At 38.8% G+C, this 15,160-nt stretch overlaps 1 protein-coding gene across 3 annotated transcripts in view; it reads right to left on the bottom strand.

Annotated features, from left to right (window-relative positions):
* rb1cc1 (RB1-inducible coiled-coil 1) overlaps positions 1 to 15,160 on the bottom strand; it is a 250,378-nt gene that overhangs the window by 78,835 nt on the left and 156,383 nt on the right. For 2 of the 3 annotated variants that reach the window (XM_072467777.1, XM_072467779.1), the window contains one exon: positions 2,736 to 2,783. The exons of the other annotated variant lie outside the window; for it this stretch is intronic. In XM_072467777.1, coding sequence (XP_072323878.1) covers positions 2,736 to 2,783 — 48 coding nt within the window. The remainder of the gene's footprint in view (positions 1 to 2,735; positions 2,784 to 15,160) is intronic. 3 annotated transcript variants of the gene reach the window in all.

Below are 15,160 nucleotides of genomic sequence, written 5' to 3'. Positions count from 1 at the left end.
GTTAATTTCATATTTATTTTGTGGTGTCCTGAACATCACAAATGTTTTTGGGACAAATGTTATATATACACAAGTTGATATTTAAATCTGAAGGTATCTTAACAGATGGTCATCATTATAAAATCAGAGATAAAGAAAACTTTTTGAACGTTGATGAAGCATAATGATTCCTAACAAACCAACTCCAAAATAGGCAGATACTTGATGTCTCCATCACTGGAATAAAGTGAGTCGCAGTGTCCTTTTTCAGATGCCCATTTAATATAATTAGATTATATGGAGGAAAGATTGGTTATACAATTTATATTATGGTTCCAAAAAGCATTTCATCAGCACTTTCAGAAAATGATTATTAGTATGCTTGTTAAGATTATGGATGGAGATCTTGTGGCACAATGGGTAGCCTCCCCGACTCTGAGCCAGATGTTTTTGGGGGGTGCATGTCAGATCCCAACTTGATGGCCAAGGAAATGGGCAGCATGGTGGTACAGTGGTTAGCACTGTTGTCTGACAGCGTCAGGGACCGAGTTTCAATTCCGGCCTTGGGTGACCGCCTGCGTGGAGTTTACATGTTTTCCCCATGTCTGCATGGGTTTCCACCAGGTGTTCCAGTTTCTTCGCACAGTCCAAAGATGTGCAGGTTGTGTGGATTAGCCGTGCTAAATTGCACCTTAGTGTTTAAAGAGGTGACGGTTAACTGTGGTTTTGGGGACATGGCAGGGAACTGGGCCTAGGTAATGTGTTCTTTCAGAGGGTTGGTGTCGACTCAATGGGTTGAATGGTCTTCTGCGCTGGAGGGGTTCTATGACTTCTATGAAAGTACATTTATAAAACAGCCATCAGGTTGCAGCCTACAAAACCAGGCAGTAAGAATGAGAGAGATTCCTGGTCAGCCATGTGATAAAAAGAAAGTTACAGCCATACTCCAGACTACCACAAGCAAGTAAAAAGTGCATGTCGCCACAGCAACTCACTAACTGAGTGAACTATAGCACACTCACCAAGTTATTGGTGGATACTAAGTGATGAATGCCATACAAGGCAAGATGTGTGCTGCAATGCAGTTTTTGTAATCCTGCTATTCAAAAAATATCTCTGCTGTTTCTTGTTATTATGAAGTTGTTGAAGAATTAAATAAAGCTCTTGCCTGTTTTAATGAATTTGAGTTTTGATTTTGTCATATTATTCAATAATAGTATTGCGAAAATACTCACACATTCAGTTATTTTCCTGATTTCTGTATGTTTGAATAGTTTCATCAGTGAGTTAAGGAGGAACATAATTTGTAAACTGGTTTAATGAAAGGTTTCTTCGTTAACAATAGCTTTAACACTTTGGACAAAATAGTTAAAAGACTTACCCGCCAGACATGTTTGAACTATTTAGTTGGTAGTGATTTTCCCTTCAGGCATAGAGCAACACACTTGATATTTAAAAAAATGAAAAAACCCACAAGTAACCAGTCAACTACAAGATAATCAGAAATCCTACAATTCAGAACCAACACCATTTACATTGGAGTTACAAACATTATGTTGCAAAACATGCCAGACACTACAAACATACAACACACGTTGATGTCAATACTAAAAAAACAATTTTAGAGCATTAAATGTATATTTTCCAGAAAATTCTCCAAAATTTCTTTGGAAAGGTTTGCCCTCATTCAGCAATCAAGGACATTCATCAAAAATATGAACAACAAAGAAAATAAGTTTTTGAACAAGTAAAATAACTGCAGAAGATTGCTGTGCAGGCTATGCTTTTATTCTGATAACAGTGCCATATGAAGTGTGCCCTTAATAAAAACATGCAATCAATTTGTTATTGGAAAAAGTTTAGTATCATTAACCATTTCCATTAACCATGTTCACAGCAATATTTCTCAGACTGTTCAGAATAGTTCTAAAGGCTAGGCGTTTTTCAGTCTAGTGCTAGATATTTTAGCTACAGTTAACTAGGAATCACACTATATTCATAGCCTACAAATAGGAGACACAGAATGGCTAGCAAAACAAATAACCATATTTAGAAAGCTGTAGTTTTTGGCTTATTTAGTAACTATTTAATTTTACTTTTATTATATAAATGTATACTACCTGCAATTGGACTGCATTAATTTACTTTAATAAATAATGCACATGTCTTCAAAACTGAGAGTTCCTCAATTATTTGCAATTTCAAATGCTTTCTGGATATTTTAGAAGAGGCCAAAAAAGTTTTGTGAATTGCATGCCTGGGGGTTAGGTGCAGTTTCTGAAAGCAGGATAAAACTGCAGAATAATCAAAAGATAGTTTAAAAATGCAAACTTGCCCTGAAAACAAAAATCAGGTATTTGCAAAAAATAAATAAAATAAAATCCTAATTGAAACCACTCTATAAAAATATACAGTGTGGCACTTATTTAAAAATGGAACCTAGTGTTTAAGAAAACACATGAATATCAAAAGAAAATAATTTGTATTTTCTATTTTAGAATTGTGAAAATGGAACTTTCAACAGAACTTAGCATTTAATGAGGAGAAAGCAATATCTTTAAAGTTGGGGGCACCTGCAAATTGGCAAGTAAAATTACTTTTCTCACCTCTTCCTTCACTCTTTCCCAGTTTTCTAATAGAGTAATCAGATTAAAATAGCTGACTGTAGAGTTTATTCTGAACCTATTACTCTTGTATTAATGAGTTGGACCAAATAAAAATGTTTATTTGCTTTGTGGCCCAAATAGAATACATACCAATCTTTGATTTAAACGTTTATTCTCCTCTTCTTTCATTTGTAATGTCTACAAGCAAGCAAAATAAATTCAATTTTTAAATTGGCAGCACATTTAACATAAAACTTAGAATTTGTTATTTAACTGGTTCCCTGGTTAAAGGTATTTGCGTCAAAAGGTAAAGCGACACCATTGGGTAACAGCAAAAAGTTTAGATAAGATATATTCATCAAATTACATATGGTATCAACATTTTTTCCAATTCCTTCCCCTCATTATATGTACATAAAGCAGCAGCATTAGTTGAAATATCATTAAACGTGAACTTTTTTTTTTAAACAACAGAGTCAACACGCTTTGGAATGTGCTTTCACTAAGAGATCATCTTATTTACAAACAGATTAGAACTTTAGGATAATGTGTTCCCATATATAATCCAATTGTGTACAAACTTTACTTCAAGAGATAGACGCCAGCTCAACGCTGGTTAATTAAAAGTTGTGAACAATGTGATGCAACTTCAGAAATTGTTGAGAAATGAATGGTTAAGAAAAGGTACAGTAAACTAAAATAGAGTGATTAATTTGCGTGATAATAAGTAGACGTACAGAAAAAAATGAGACACAGTAACCACAAAGGCAAGAATAAAGGATCATACCCAACATTCAGAAAGTTCTCACTATCAGCAATATAAACATAATTAATGTTAATGGAAGCAATCAGATGAAAGACTGACCTATCAGAACAATTTATGGAGAGCAAGAGTAGGCAATAACACGTTTTCCAGCTAAGAGAAGTTTAAGTATGTCAACATTTTTCTAACAGTCGATTCATGTAATGGGTAACAATAAATAAAATTTGAAACAAAGAAAAAGATAAATATATTTTGAAGCAAGAATGGAGATGTTTTTATAATTGAGCATTCATGCCCCAATATCCCCAAACACTTCAGCCAACAAAGTATTTTGACATATAGTCCATGTTATATAGGCAAATATGACAGAAAAAACATCATGAACAGCAATAAGATGAATAACCACTAAATATATTTTTGTTAGTATTAATTGATTGCTCAGAAGACCTCTTAATAGGAGGACTAACTGCTCATTTTCAACAAGAGCTACATTTTGTTCATAACACCTTTTTGAAACTCTCATGTACAAGGCAGGAAACATAGTATTAAATGAACAATAGTGCTTCTCTTTCGGTCAAAACTTTTCCAATTGGACCTCAACTTTTGCACTCACTTGATATAGTTCTTGATCTAGACAAACCCAGATGCAAATTTAAATGCATGAAAAATATTCTAATAAGATCCAATTGAGTAAAAGATTATATATTTTATTCTATTATGAAGAGACTACCGAAGAACAAAAAAAGAAATGTTTCAGTCACAACAAAGTAGAGAGAAGGGGGAAGATTTTACAAAAGCTAGACAATAATGTATGGAGACTGAAAACTTGAGTGAAAAGGTTGGATGGGCCGGTGATTTAGGATAACAGTAGGCAATATGGAGCAAAAAAACAGATGGCATAGGGCAGTAGAGAATGGCTTCTTACTTACAATTTCCACGTGATGCATTCCTCAAATGAGGGGCACTATTTTGCAGAACAGCTGAATGAAGATTAGGTGTCTTCCCAGAGACAAAGAATTCTATCCATTATGTTCTCTAATGCATGTATGTTGGCAGTGCACTATTGTGAAGATTGGCCATTATTGCAAATATTTCAACCATAGTGAAATTGTACATGATAGATAAGAGATCGTCAAATATTGGTGACTTTGAAACAGTCTTTAAGTAAGATTTCCACAATGGGCAAATTCCCCAAAAGTTTGTAGCCTTCATTTATAAAATTATTGCATCATACTTTTCTAACAGAGCATTCATTTCCTTTTATTCATTCAATAAGCACTTGGAGGTTTGAGTCAATTAAGGAGACCTTGCACAGGTTTGTAAAAGGCAGATTGTGCTTAACTATTTGAATTTTTTGATGAAGTAGCAGAGAAGGTCGCTGAAGGGAATGTGGTGGATATTGTCCATATGCCTTTTAAGGAAGCATTTGACAAGTTAACACATAAAAGACTAATTAACACAATTGAAGCTTGTTCAAGGAGGGTCAGTGCCCAATTGGATAAAAGAATTGGCTTATGGAAGAAAGCAGCGAGTTGTGATAGGTGGCTGCTTTTTGGACTGGAGGGTGAGGGGTTAGCAGAATGGGTAGATGTTACAGATGGAATTTAACAGAGAAATTTAAGGCAATGTTTTTTGCAGAAGGGATGGGTAGAGGCAATATAGATGTAATGGCATAATTATGAAATGTGCAGGAACAGTGGGTCCTGGGGTGCAGGACATATTGGGAGAGTGGTTAGCAAAGCATTTGGGATCTTGTGATTCATAAGTACAGGCATCGATTACAAAAGCAGAGAGGTTATCCTTAAACTTTATAAAACTGTGGTTAGGCCCCAACTAGAGTTCTTTTTGTAATTCTGGTCACTATGCTTTAGGAGCGATGTAAACGTCCTTGAGAGGGTGCTTTACCCAAATAGTTCCAGAGTTTAGGTGTGGGTAAGGCTGAGGAGCAGGAGGGATTATTAGTTACAAAGATAGATTGGAAAGGCAGGGGTTGACCTCAGTGGAGCAAAATAAATTTAAGAGTGATTTGATCGGGCTGTTCAAGATTATGACAGGCTTAGGTCAGGAACACAAGGAAAAATACTTCCCATTAGGTGATAGTATAAGGACTAGGGGACACAGATTTAAAATTTTGGGCAAGGGATGTAAGGAATTTACAGAAGAACCCTTTTTCTTTATAAAACGAGAGTAATATTCTGGAATTGAGCAGGGAGGTTTGACTGATAATTGTTCCCTGGCAGCCAGCATGAAGTTGACAGCAACATGGATACAAAATTGGCTGAATAAGAAGCAGGGTAATGGTCAATGGATACTTTTCAGGCTGGAGGAGGTTTTGTAGTGATGTTCCCCGGAGGTCGGTACTGGGACTATTGCGTTTCCTGATATATATATATATATATATATATATAGATATTCTTGCCATGTAGGGGATAGTTTCAAAATTTGCCGTTGCTAAAAAACTTGGAAGCATTGTAAACTGCGAAGACAACAGTGTAGAACTTCAAAAGGATATAGATAAATTGGTGGAATGGGCAGTTAGGTAGCAAATTAAGGTCAATGTAGAAGTGTGAGATGATGCATTTTGGGAGGAACAATATGGAGACACAATATGAAATAAGGGATAAAATTCGACAAGGGGTGCCAAAGCAGAGGGACCCAGGTGTATATGTGCATAGATCATTAAAGGTTGCAGGACAGGTGGAGAGAGCAATTAATATAGCATATAGTATTCTGCGCATTATTAATAGGGCAACAGCAGATATTATGCTGAATTTATACAAGACACTAATTGGATCTTAACTGGAATATCGTGTACAGTTCTGGGTGCCACACTATAGGAATGATGTGAATGCATTGGAGAGAGTGCAGAAGAGATTTACAAGAATGGTTCCAAGGATGAGATAGTTCTGTTATGAGAATATATTAGAGGGGTTGGGACTGCTCTCTTTGGAGAGGAGAAGGTGTTTGTGGGGGGTGGGGGTAGGGGATAATTTGATAGAGATGTTCAAAATCATGTGGGGGCAGGACAGAGTAGATAGGGAGAAACTATCTGCCCTTGTAAAACTATCAAGAATGAGAAGGCACAGATTTAAAATGATTTGCAAAAGAAGCAAATGTGATGCAAACAGTTCAGGTCTGGAATGCACTACCTGGAAGTGTCGTGGAGGAAAGTTCAATTGAGGCATTCAAAAGGGCATTAGATGATTACTTGGATAGAAACAATATGCAAGTGTATGGGGAAAAGGCAGGGGAATGGCACAAAGCCAAGGTGCTCATTTGCAGAGCTGGTGCACATACAATGGGCCAAATGGCCTCCTTCTGTGCCGTTAACAATTCTGTGAAATATCCGTAATTGTATGGAATCTTGCAGTGTTTCAGCTGGAGTACACGTGAAATAGAGACTAGCTATGTAACATGACACTCAAACAGAATTAGAACAGAAGATTCTTACATTAAAGCATTGAAAAAAAACATGTCTGGTTAGATAGAAAGTGTACTAGCATGGGTAGGTACTTTGTGCATAAATATTTAAATCTCAGAATAAGTAAGTACATGTACAGGAAACAATCTAGCATTAGTGTGTCTGTTTCAATGCAAGGAGTGTCAGGAATAAGGGAGATGAATTTAGAGCATGGATCAGTACTTGGAAATACGATATTGTAGCCATAATGGAGACATGGATTTCACAGGGGCAGGAATAGTTGTTAGATGTTCTGGAGTTTAGCTGTTTTACGAAGAATAGGGAGGGAGGTAAAAGAGGATGAGGAGTAGCACTGCTAATTAGGGAGTGCATCACAGCTGCAGAACAGGAGGGTTTGTCTACTGACTCAGTATGGGTGGAAGTCAGAAACAAGAAAGGAGCAGTCACTTTATTGGGAGTTTTCTATAGCCCCCCCCCCCCCCAATAGCAGCAGAGAGATGGAGGAACAGATTGGGCGACAGATCTTGGAAAGGTGCAGAAGTAACAAGAGTTGTTGTCATGGGTGACTTCAACTTTCCTAATATTGACTGGAACCTCCTTAGTGCAAATGGTTGGATGGAGCAGATTTTGTCAGGTGTGTACAGGAAGGGTTCCTGACTCAATATGGAGATAGGCCGACGAGGCCATATTGGATTTGGCGCTTGGCAACGAACCAGGCCAGGTGTCAGATGTCTCGGTTGGAGAGCATTTTGGTGACAGTGACTACAACTCCTTGACCTTTACTGTAGTCATGGAGAGGGATAGGAACAGACAGTATGGGAAGGTATTTAATTGGGGGGAGGGGAAATTATACTGCTATTAGACAGGAGCTGAGGAGCATAAATTGGGAACAGTTGTTCTCGGAGAAATGCACAACAGTAATGTGGGGGTTGTTTAAGGAGCACTTGCTGCGAGTGCTGGATAGTTCTGTCCCACTGAGACAAGGAAGGAATGGACAGGTGAAGGAGCCTTGGATGCCAAGAGAAGTGGAGCTTCTGGTCAAGAGGAAGAACGAAGCTTACGTAAGGTTGAGGAAGCAAGGATCTGATAGCCAGGAAGGAACTCAAAAATGGATTTAGGAGACCTAGAAGGGGGCATGAAAAAGCCCTGGCGGGAAGATTTAGGGGAAACCCCCAAGGCGTTCTACACTTATGAGAAATAAGAGGATGATCAGAGTGAGAGTAAGGCCGATAAGGGATAGTGGAGGGAACTTGAGAGTCTGAGGTGGGAGGGGACTCCCTAAATGAATATTTTGCTTCACTATTCACTAGGAGAGAGGGATCTTGTTGCTAGTGGGAACAGTGTGAACCAGGTTAATGGGCTAGAACAAGTTGATATTAACAAAGAGGATGTGCTGGAAATTTTGAAAAGCATCAGGATAGATAAGTCCTCTGGGCCTGACGGGATAGATTCAAGGTTACTACGGGAAACGAGGGAGGAGATTGCTGCGCCGTTGGCGGTGATCTTTGCGACCTCACTCTCCACTGGAGTAGTACATGATTGGAGGGAGGTGAATGTTGTTCCCCTGTTCAAGAAAGGGAATAGGGAAATCCCTGGGAATTACAAACGAGTCAGTCTTACGTCTGTGGTGAGCAAAATATTTGAAAGGATTCTGAGAGGTAGGATTTATGATTGTTTAGAAAAACAAAGTTTGATTAAAGATAGTCAGCATGTGGCAGCATGGTGGCGCAGTGGGTTAGCCCTGCTGCCTCACGGCGCCGAGGTCCCTGGTTCGATCCCGGCTCTGGGTCACTGTCCGTGTGGAGTTTGCACATTCTCCCAGTGTTTGTGTGGGTTTCGCTCCCACAACCCAAAGATGTGCAGGCTATGTGGATTGGCCAAGCTAAATTGCCCCTTAATTGGAAAAAATGAATTGGGTACTCGAAATTTATAGAAAAAAAAAAGATAGTCAGCATGGCTTTGTGAGGGGCAGGTCATGCCTCACAAGTCTCATTGAATTCTTTGAGGATGTGATGAGACACATTGATGAAGGTCAGGCAGTGGATGTGGTGTATATGGATTTCTGTAAGGCATTTGATAAGGTTCCCCATGGTAGGTTCATTCAGAAAGTTAGGGGGCATGGGATACAGGGAAATTTGGCTGTCTGGATAAGAATTGGCTGGCCGAAAGAAGACAGTGAGTGGTAGTGGATAGAAAGTATTCCGCCTGGAGTTTGGTGACAAGCGGTGTCCCGCAGGGATCTGTTCTGGGACCTCTGCTCTTTGTGGTTTTTATAAATGACTTGGATGAGGAAGTGGAAGGGTGGGTTAGTAAGTTTGCCGATGACACGAAGGTTGGTGGAGTTGCAGATAGTGTCAAGGGCTGTTGCAGGTTACAACAGGAATTTGACAAGATGCAGAATGTGGCAGATGGAGTTCAACCTAGATAAATGTGAAGTGATTCATTTTGGAAGGTCCAATTTGAATGCCGGATACAGGGTCAAAGGCAGGATTCTTGGACGTGTGGAGGAACAGAGGGATCTTGGGGTCCACGAACATAGATCCCTCAAAAGTTGCCACCCAGGTTGATAAGGCTGTTAAGAAAGCATATGGTGTTCGCTTTCATTAACAGTGGAATTGAGTTTAAGAGCTGCGAGGTTTTGCTGCAGCTTTATAAAACTCTGGTTAGACCACACTTGGAATATTGTGTCCAGTTCTGGTCGCCTCATTATAGGAAGGATGTGGATGCTTTGGAGAGGGTGCAGGGAAGATTTACCAGGATGCTGCCTGGACTGGAGGGCATGTCTTATGAAGAAAGGTTGAGGGAGCTAGGGCTTTTCTCACTGGAGCGAAGAAGGAAGAGAGGTGACATGAAAGGTGATGAGAGGCATGGATAGAGTGGATAACCAGAGACTTTTCCCCAGGGTGTAAATAGCTGTCACGAGGGGACATAATTTCAAGGTGATTGGAGGAAGGTATAGTGGAGATGTCAGAGGTAGGTTCTTTACACAGAAGAGTGGTGGGTGCGTGGAATGCACTGCCAGCAGAGGTGGTGGAGTCAGAGTCATTAGGGACATTTAAGCATTTCTTGGACAGGCACATGGACAGTAGTAAATTGAGGGATGTCGCTTAGATTGATCTTAGATTAGGAGAAATGGCCGGCACAACATCGTGGGCCAAGGGGCCTGTACTGTTCCATGTTCTATTACATACTGCGTGTTTAGTCTACATTTATAAGACTTGTTTGGGGTGCAACAAAACAAAAATTCAACTCAAACGGCAAAGTCAATGCTTGGTGACTCAAGTAGCTGCTTTATAATAGACAGAAGTGCCATTTGCACTTTAGTCAGAAGTAACCATTTCATTAAAACTGAGCTTGACTTTCAGGAGCACATAGCTCATGGGAAGCATCGCAAGGAGAGTATTTCGCTAACCACTGCTTTGCAATAAGTCTTGCCTTTTTTTCCCCCCCCAAAGGAAACCACTAATTATTAAGGGCATGAAGGTCCTCTATCCTACACACATAATAAGATATTTTCCTGAATGCAATCAAGTGATTTTTTTCAACAATGGAAGTGACAACGTGATCGATAAAACTTCAGCACAATGCTTACTTAAGACAGTTGGAAAAACAAAAAAAGTTACTGGGTTGAGAACTTTCCTAGCCAGTATGAAAAAAGGGAAAGTCATGCAACTCTAAAGTCTACATCTCATTCATTTTTGCACAGACAAAAGATAATTAAACATCACAAAATGCTTGGTTATAGGAAGTGGTTACAGCACTTTTATTTTAGAGATTAGAATCAGGACGTGTATGCACAAATCCCTTGATCCTTCCATTTTTAGTAGTCTTCATTCAGTTGCAGATGCCCTGTATTTAACACTGAAAATGAATTGTAATTTGATCCCTGATAAACTCGGATTGAAATGTGCAGGGGATTCAACTAGAATGAGCCCATCATAGATCTTGAATGCAATTGATACTGAACAATAAAAGCTTTTGGAATATAGACTTTACTACTTTTAAGGTTACAAATCACAGAATCCCTACACAGTGCAGAAGGCCATTCAGTCCATTAAATCTGCACCGACACTCTGAAAGAGCACCCTAACCAGGTCCCCACCCTACCACTGCAACCCCGTAACTCCAACTAACCTGCACACGTAGGGGAAATTTAGCATGTCCTAACCACCAAACCCGCTCATCTTTGGACCGTGGGAGGAAACAACAGGAAACCCATGCAGACACAGAGAGATTGTGCAAACTCCACACAGAGTCACTCCAGTCGGAATTGAACTTGGGTCCCTGGCGCTGTGAGGCAGCAGTGCTAATCACTGTGGCTCCCCGAAGGTCTCCCTGGAAGGCAAGAATAACACCAGGCTCCTTTTCTATACCACCAACCTGCCTCTTTAAACCCTCCTCCCTGCCCCTGCACTCTCACTTCTACCAAATGAGTACAGAATTTGTGACGAGTTTTGTTTAAGCAGCATTTGTTCAGTCACCTACGTTGCTTTCACCTGCCCCATCAACCAAGTTCAATTTGTCTTCCCAGCTCCGCTTGCAATGACCTTAAAATCTTTCTATCCAACTGTTTCTTTGAAAAGGTCATCTCATACATGAAACGCACCTTTTCCTGCCAAGTTTCTGATAACACAATTGGTCCCAATTACAGGGATATTTTAAATTACTCTGGTTAACCATCATCTTATACCTTCCAAAAATGTCTTAATCTCAACCCTCCTCATAGAATCCATTCCAACACACTCTCTGTGCTAGATACCTTTCAACCTCAAGCAGCCTTTCCTTTCCAATATATGCTTCTGCCTATACCTCCTAAATTCCTGTTTGAATCACCCTTAAACAGATTTCCAACTATCATACATCACAGAAATGGCTCTAAGGCATAATGACATTTTCTGACTGTGCATTACATCCCTTGATCGTTTTCACATTTTTTGACAATCTTCTAATTATCCTAGCTCACTCTTGCTTGGTTCCATTCTTCCAATCTGATCATCGGCAGAACAAGTCCAGCAACAACTGCTGTTTCCCAAACCTGCATGTATTTCCAAAGTCCATCAAAAATTCATTCTTGGCATCTCCAAATTTCTCATCTACATGCATCTCAAGCAGTCGGACCAGCTTTCATCCGTATGCTGGTGGCACCAAACTTCAATTTCCTTCTCAACCCTTCCAATTCTATAACATTCCTCATTCTGTTGCAATGTATCCACCATTTACAATTTGATCCATGATAACCTTAGGTTGGAATGTGCAGCATATTGGAATAGCTATAGTGAGCAAATATACAGCACATGAAATAAAAGCAAATTACTGCGCATGCTGGAATCTGAAACCAAAAGAGAAAATGTTGGAAAATCTCAGCAGGTCTGGCAGCATCTGTAGGGAGAGAAAAGAGCTAACATTGAGTCCAGATGACCTTTTGTCAAAGCTGAGCTCGAAACATTAGCTCTTTTCTCTCCCTGCAGATGTTGCCGGACCTGCTGAGGTTTTCCAGCATTTTCTCTTTTGGTTACAGCACATCAAAGATGGATAAAACCCAAACCAAAAATGTGCCGGATAAAGCTGTACTTTATCTGGTGGGAGGAAGACTGCAATTGTGTGCACCTGGAATCATGCCACTCTAAAGGACTGATACAATTTTGGTCATGACTCATTTATTGTTATGGATTATGAACAATTTATCAACAAGATAAAACTCTTCCTTTATGAATTTTGCTCATTTTCACTTGATCATCCAGAAAACCTTTCCCACAAATAAACAGTCACATATAAACATATAAAAATAAACATTAAAGTATGCAATAAAGACACAAGGAAGCATGGTTGGGTTGTACCAGTAGATTACCTCACTGTTAAGTCTCCTGTGAGTGCTGTGATTCTGAAATGAAAGTACCTTTCAGATTAATACCAACTATTCAGTCTTCTCAGGGTACTTGCCTGCACATTTTTGGACTGTCTCCCAAGAGTCTTTGCACAGAATTCTAAAGGAAATCTCATGGCCTTATTTAATGGTCTACTCCAAATATATTTTGGCTTTCACTTCCACAATTTGATATGCTTTCCCACCTCCCCAACAGGAGTTTTCTGCAATAACTGGCAAAGGAACCATTGTAACCACGGTCAAAAATGGAGAATTGTCCATAATGATCAGAGAGAGAATGATCATATATTCAAATTATACATGCTGCTGTGTTTGGTTATTTCTTAGAACAAATCATCCAAGGAACAAACTTGCGTAAATACAGAACACTTAATTTTCTCAGGATTTTCCAAATCTCTTCATAGTTAATTAATTACATTTGATGAGCAGTCACAGTTCTGTAGGTAAACGCAGCAGTTAGGTTCTACATTGCAGGTACAACCAATACAAACTAATTACTGCTGGCTAGTGCATGTTAGAAGCAAAGTATTCAAAATTCAGAGCAGCGATCATTGTTGTATATATTTAAAAATAACTCGATACATTCAGGATAAATATATACAAATAATCATTTTTTTCAAGGTACCCCAGAATCAGCAAGAAATCTGCCTGAAATGGTTCAAACAGAAAAATATGTTGTGGCTGTCAAAGTTACTGATCTGTGAAAGTATCATTTGAGGACAAAAGTAATACATATGCATGCATAATGTTTACATATGGTGATATCCATGATGGTAGCCATGACATGGTAGAGTCCCCTCAGCCCCACCATCAGTGCACACTTATATTTACTAAGCACATCAACTATTTGCCTGAGCAAGACAGAGAACAATAAATATGCAAGTATGGAGCAGTCTAGCTTGCAGAGTGGCCCATCAGGAAGCGGGTTGGCACTATTCAAGTTGTTTTACCAAGACACTTAGTGTTTTAAAGTGGAAAGATTTTTCAAGGTGTTTACAGCCTGATTAATAGGCGTTTGTCCTACATCTGGGCTAGATTTAAATACAGGTGTAAACACAGATCCCAGAGATAAAAGGACAAACAACAAAGTGCGATTTTCTCAATTTTAATGGCAGAATATTATTTACTAAATGGTACAATTTGATCAGCTAAGTAACAGAGCGATAGATTGAAAGAATGTCATAAATGTTCCTTCTCCTTCAGCTCCATGTCCTTCCATCTGTTTGGAGCAGGGTGAAGGGAAAGAAGCATTATAAATTTAGGGCAAACAATCAACTTTGCACAAAGTGGACACAAGCAGAGGTGTATGTTGATATTTTTGAATAAACAACATCATCTTCAGTTTTGTGCTGCCTACGAGACTGTAGCTACTACATGAATTCCAATCCATAAGAATTCACTTACATTGCGAATTACTGGTAGGAATAGCCCTTTCATACTAGTGCAAGCAAATCAGCACTGTCAATTATGAAGTAATTAAGCAAAATGTTGACAGAAACCTTAAAAAATATCTTCAACACACCAAATTCAACAAATAACCATTAATGCACTCAAAAAATCCAACTAGTTCCAAATTTTGTTTTTTAAAAATAAATAATGCATTGGTATAAGTTTGAGGAGAATAGAGAGTTAAGTATTACAATTCAGAGAATCCAAGTCATTTAAGATAATGCATGCATTGAGTATACATTTCAATTAATGATACTGCCTTCATAACCAAATATATTGTTCATGGACAAATGCTACCAGTCAGTAAAATATAATTCTATGCATAATTAGTGAAACCCCCACACATTTGTAATTCAGAATGGTATTAGAACCCAGCCAATTGCAAAACGTATTTGTTGTTCATTACTCTTATCAACTGGGGTAGTCAGATTTCCCAAGTAAAGGAACTTACATTTCTACAGCACGTTATCATGTAATTAGAACACCTTGAAGTTTTGCACCTCCAATTAGTTGTCTATAAGTGGCTACATAAGCCTAAATGTGCAAGTGCTGTGCTATAGCAATTCAAGAATTGGGAGCCAAGGCAACTTGGTCCTATTTGTGACCAATTTTCTCATGTGCTTATGGGGTTTGTCAATGTGCTAATGGGATTTGTCAAGTTCATTTTTTTTGAGCGTAGGTTTGGAAAGGATTGGTTTCAACATTTGTCTCAATGAATACATTTTAAGCAGCTTTCTTAAATCGGATATCATCAGAAACTTGGGACATACGCAAAATGATGGGGACATGGATTTACAGTTTTAACTGCCAAGCTTTTGCTTAAATTCAAATCAGACAGGTCGACTCGGGTTGATCAAGGCATTACCATGGTGAATGAACCAGGGAATGGCTGTCCTTCATGCTTTTGTATAATTGGAAAAGATGTAATGCGACACAGCATGTCTTTTTTTTTCAGTAATATTCAAGTCCTGAACTACCAAACAACTATTAAAACTTTTATGCTTTTAAGGTTTCAGAATATACAGAGACAGCATATATTTGACAGCCCAAATGCAGGT

This window comes from Scyliorhinus torazame, chromosome 11 (genome assembly GCF_047496885.1).
Source record: "Scyliorhinus torazame isolate Kashiwa2021f chromosome 11, sScyTor2.1, whole genome shotgun sequence".
Classification (NCBI taxonomy): Eukaryota; Metazoa; Chordata; class Chondrichthyes; order Carcharhiniformes; family Scyliorhinidae; genus Scyliorhinus; species Scyliorhinus torazame.
Note: the sequence above shows the minus strand (reverse complement) of the source record. Positions and strands in the feature narration are given on the sequence as shown.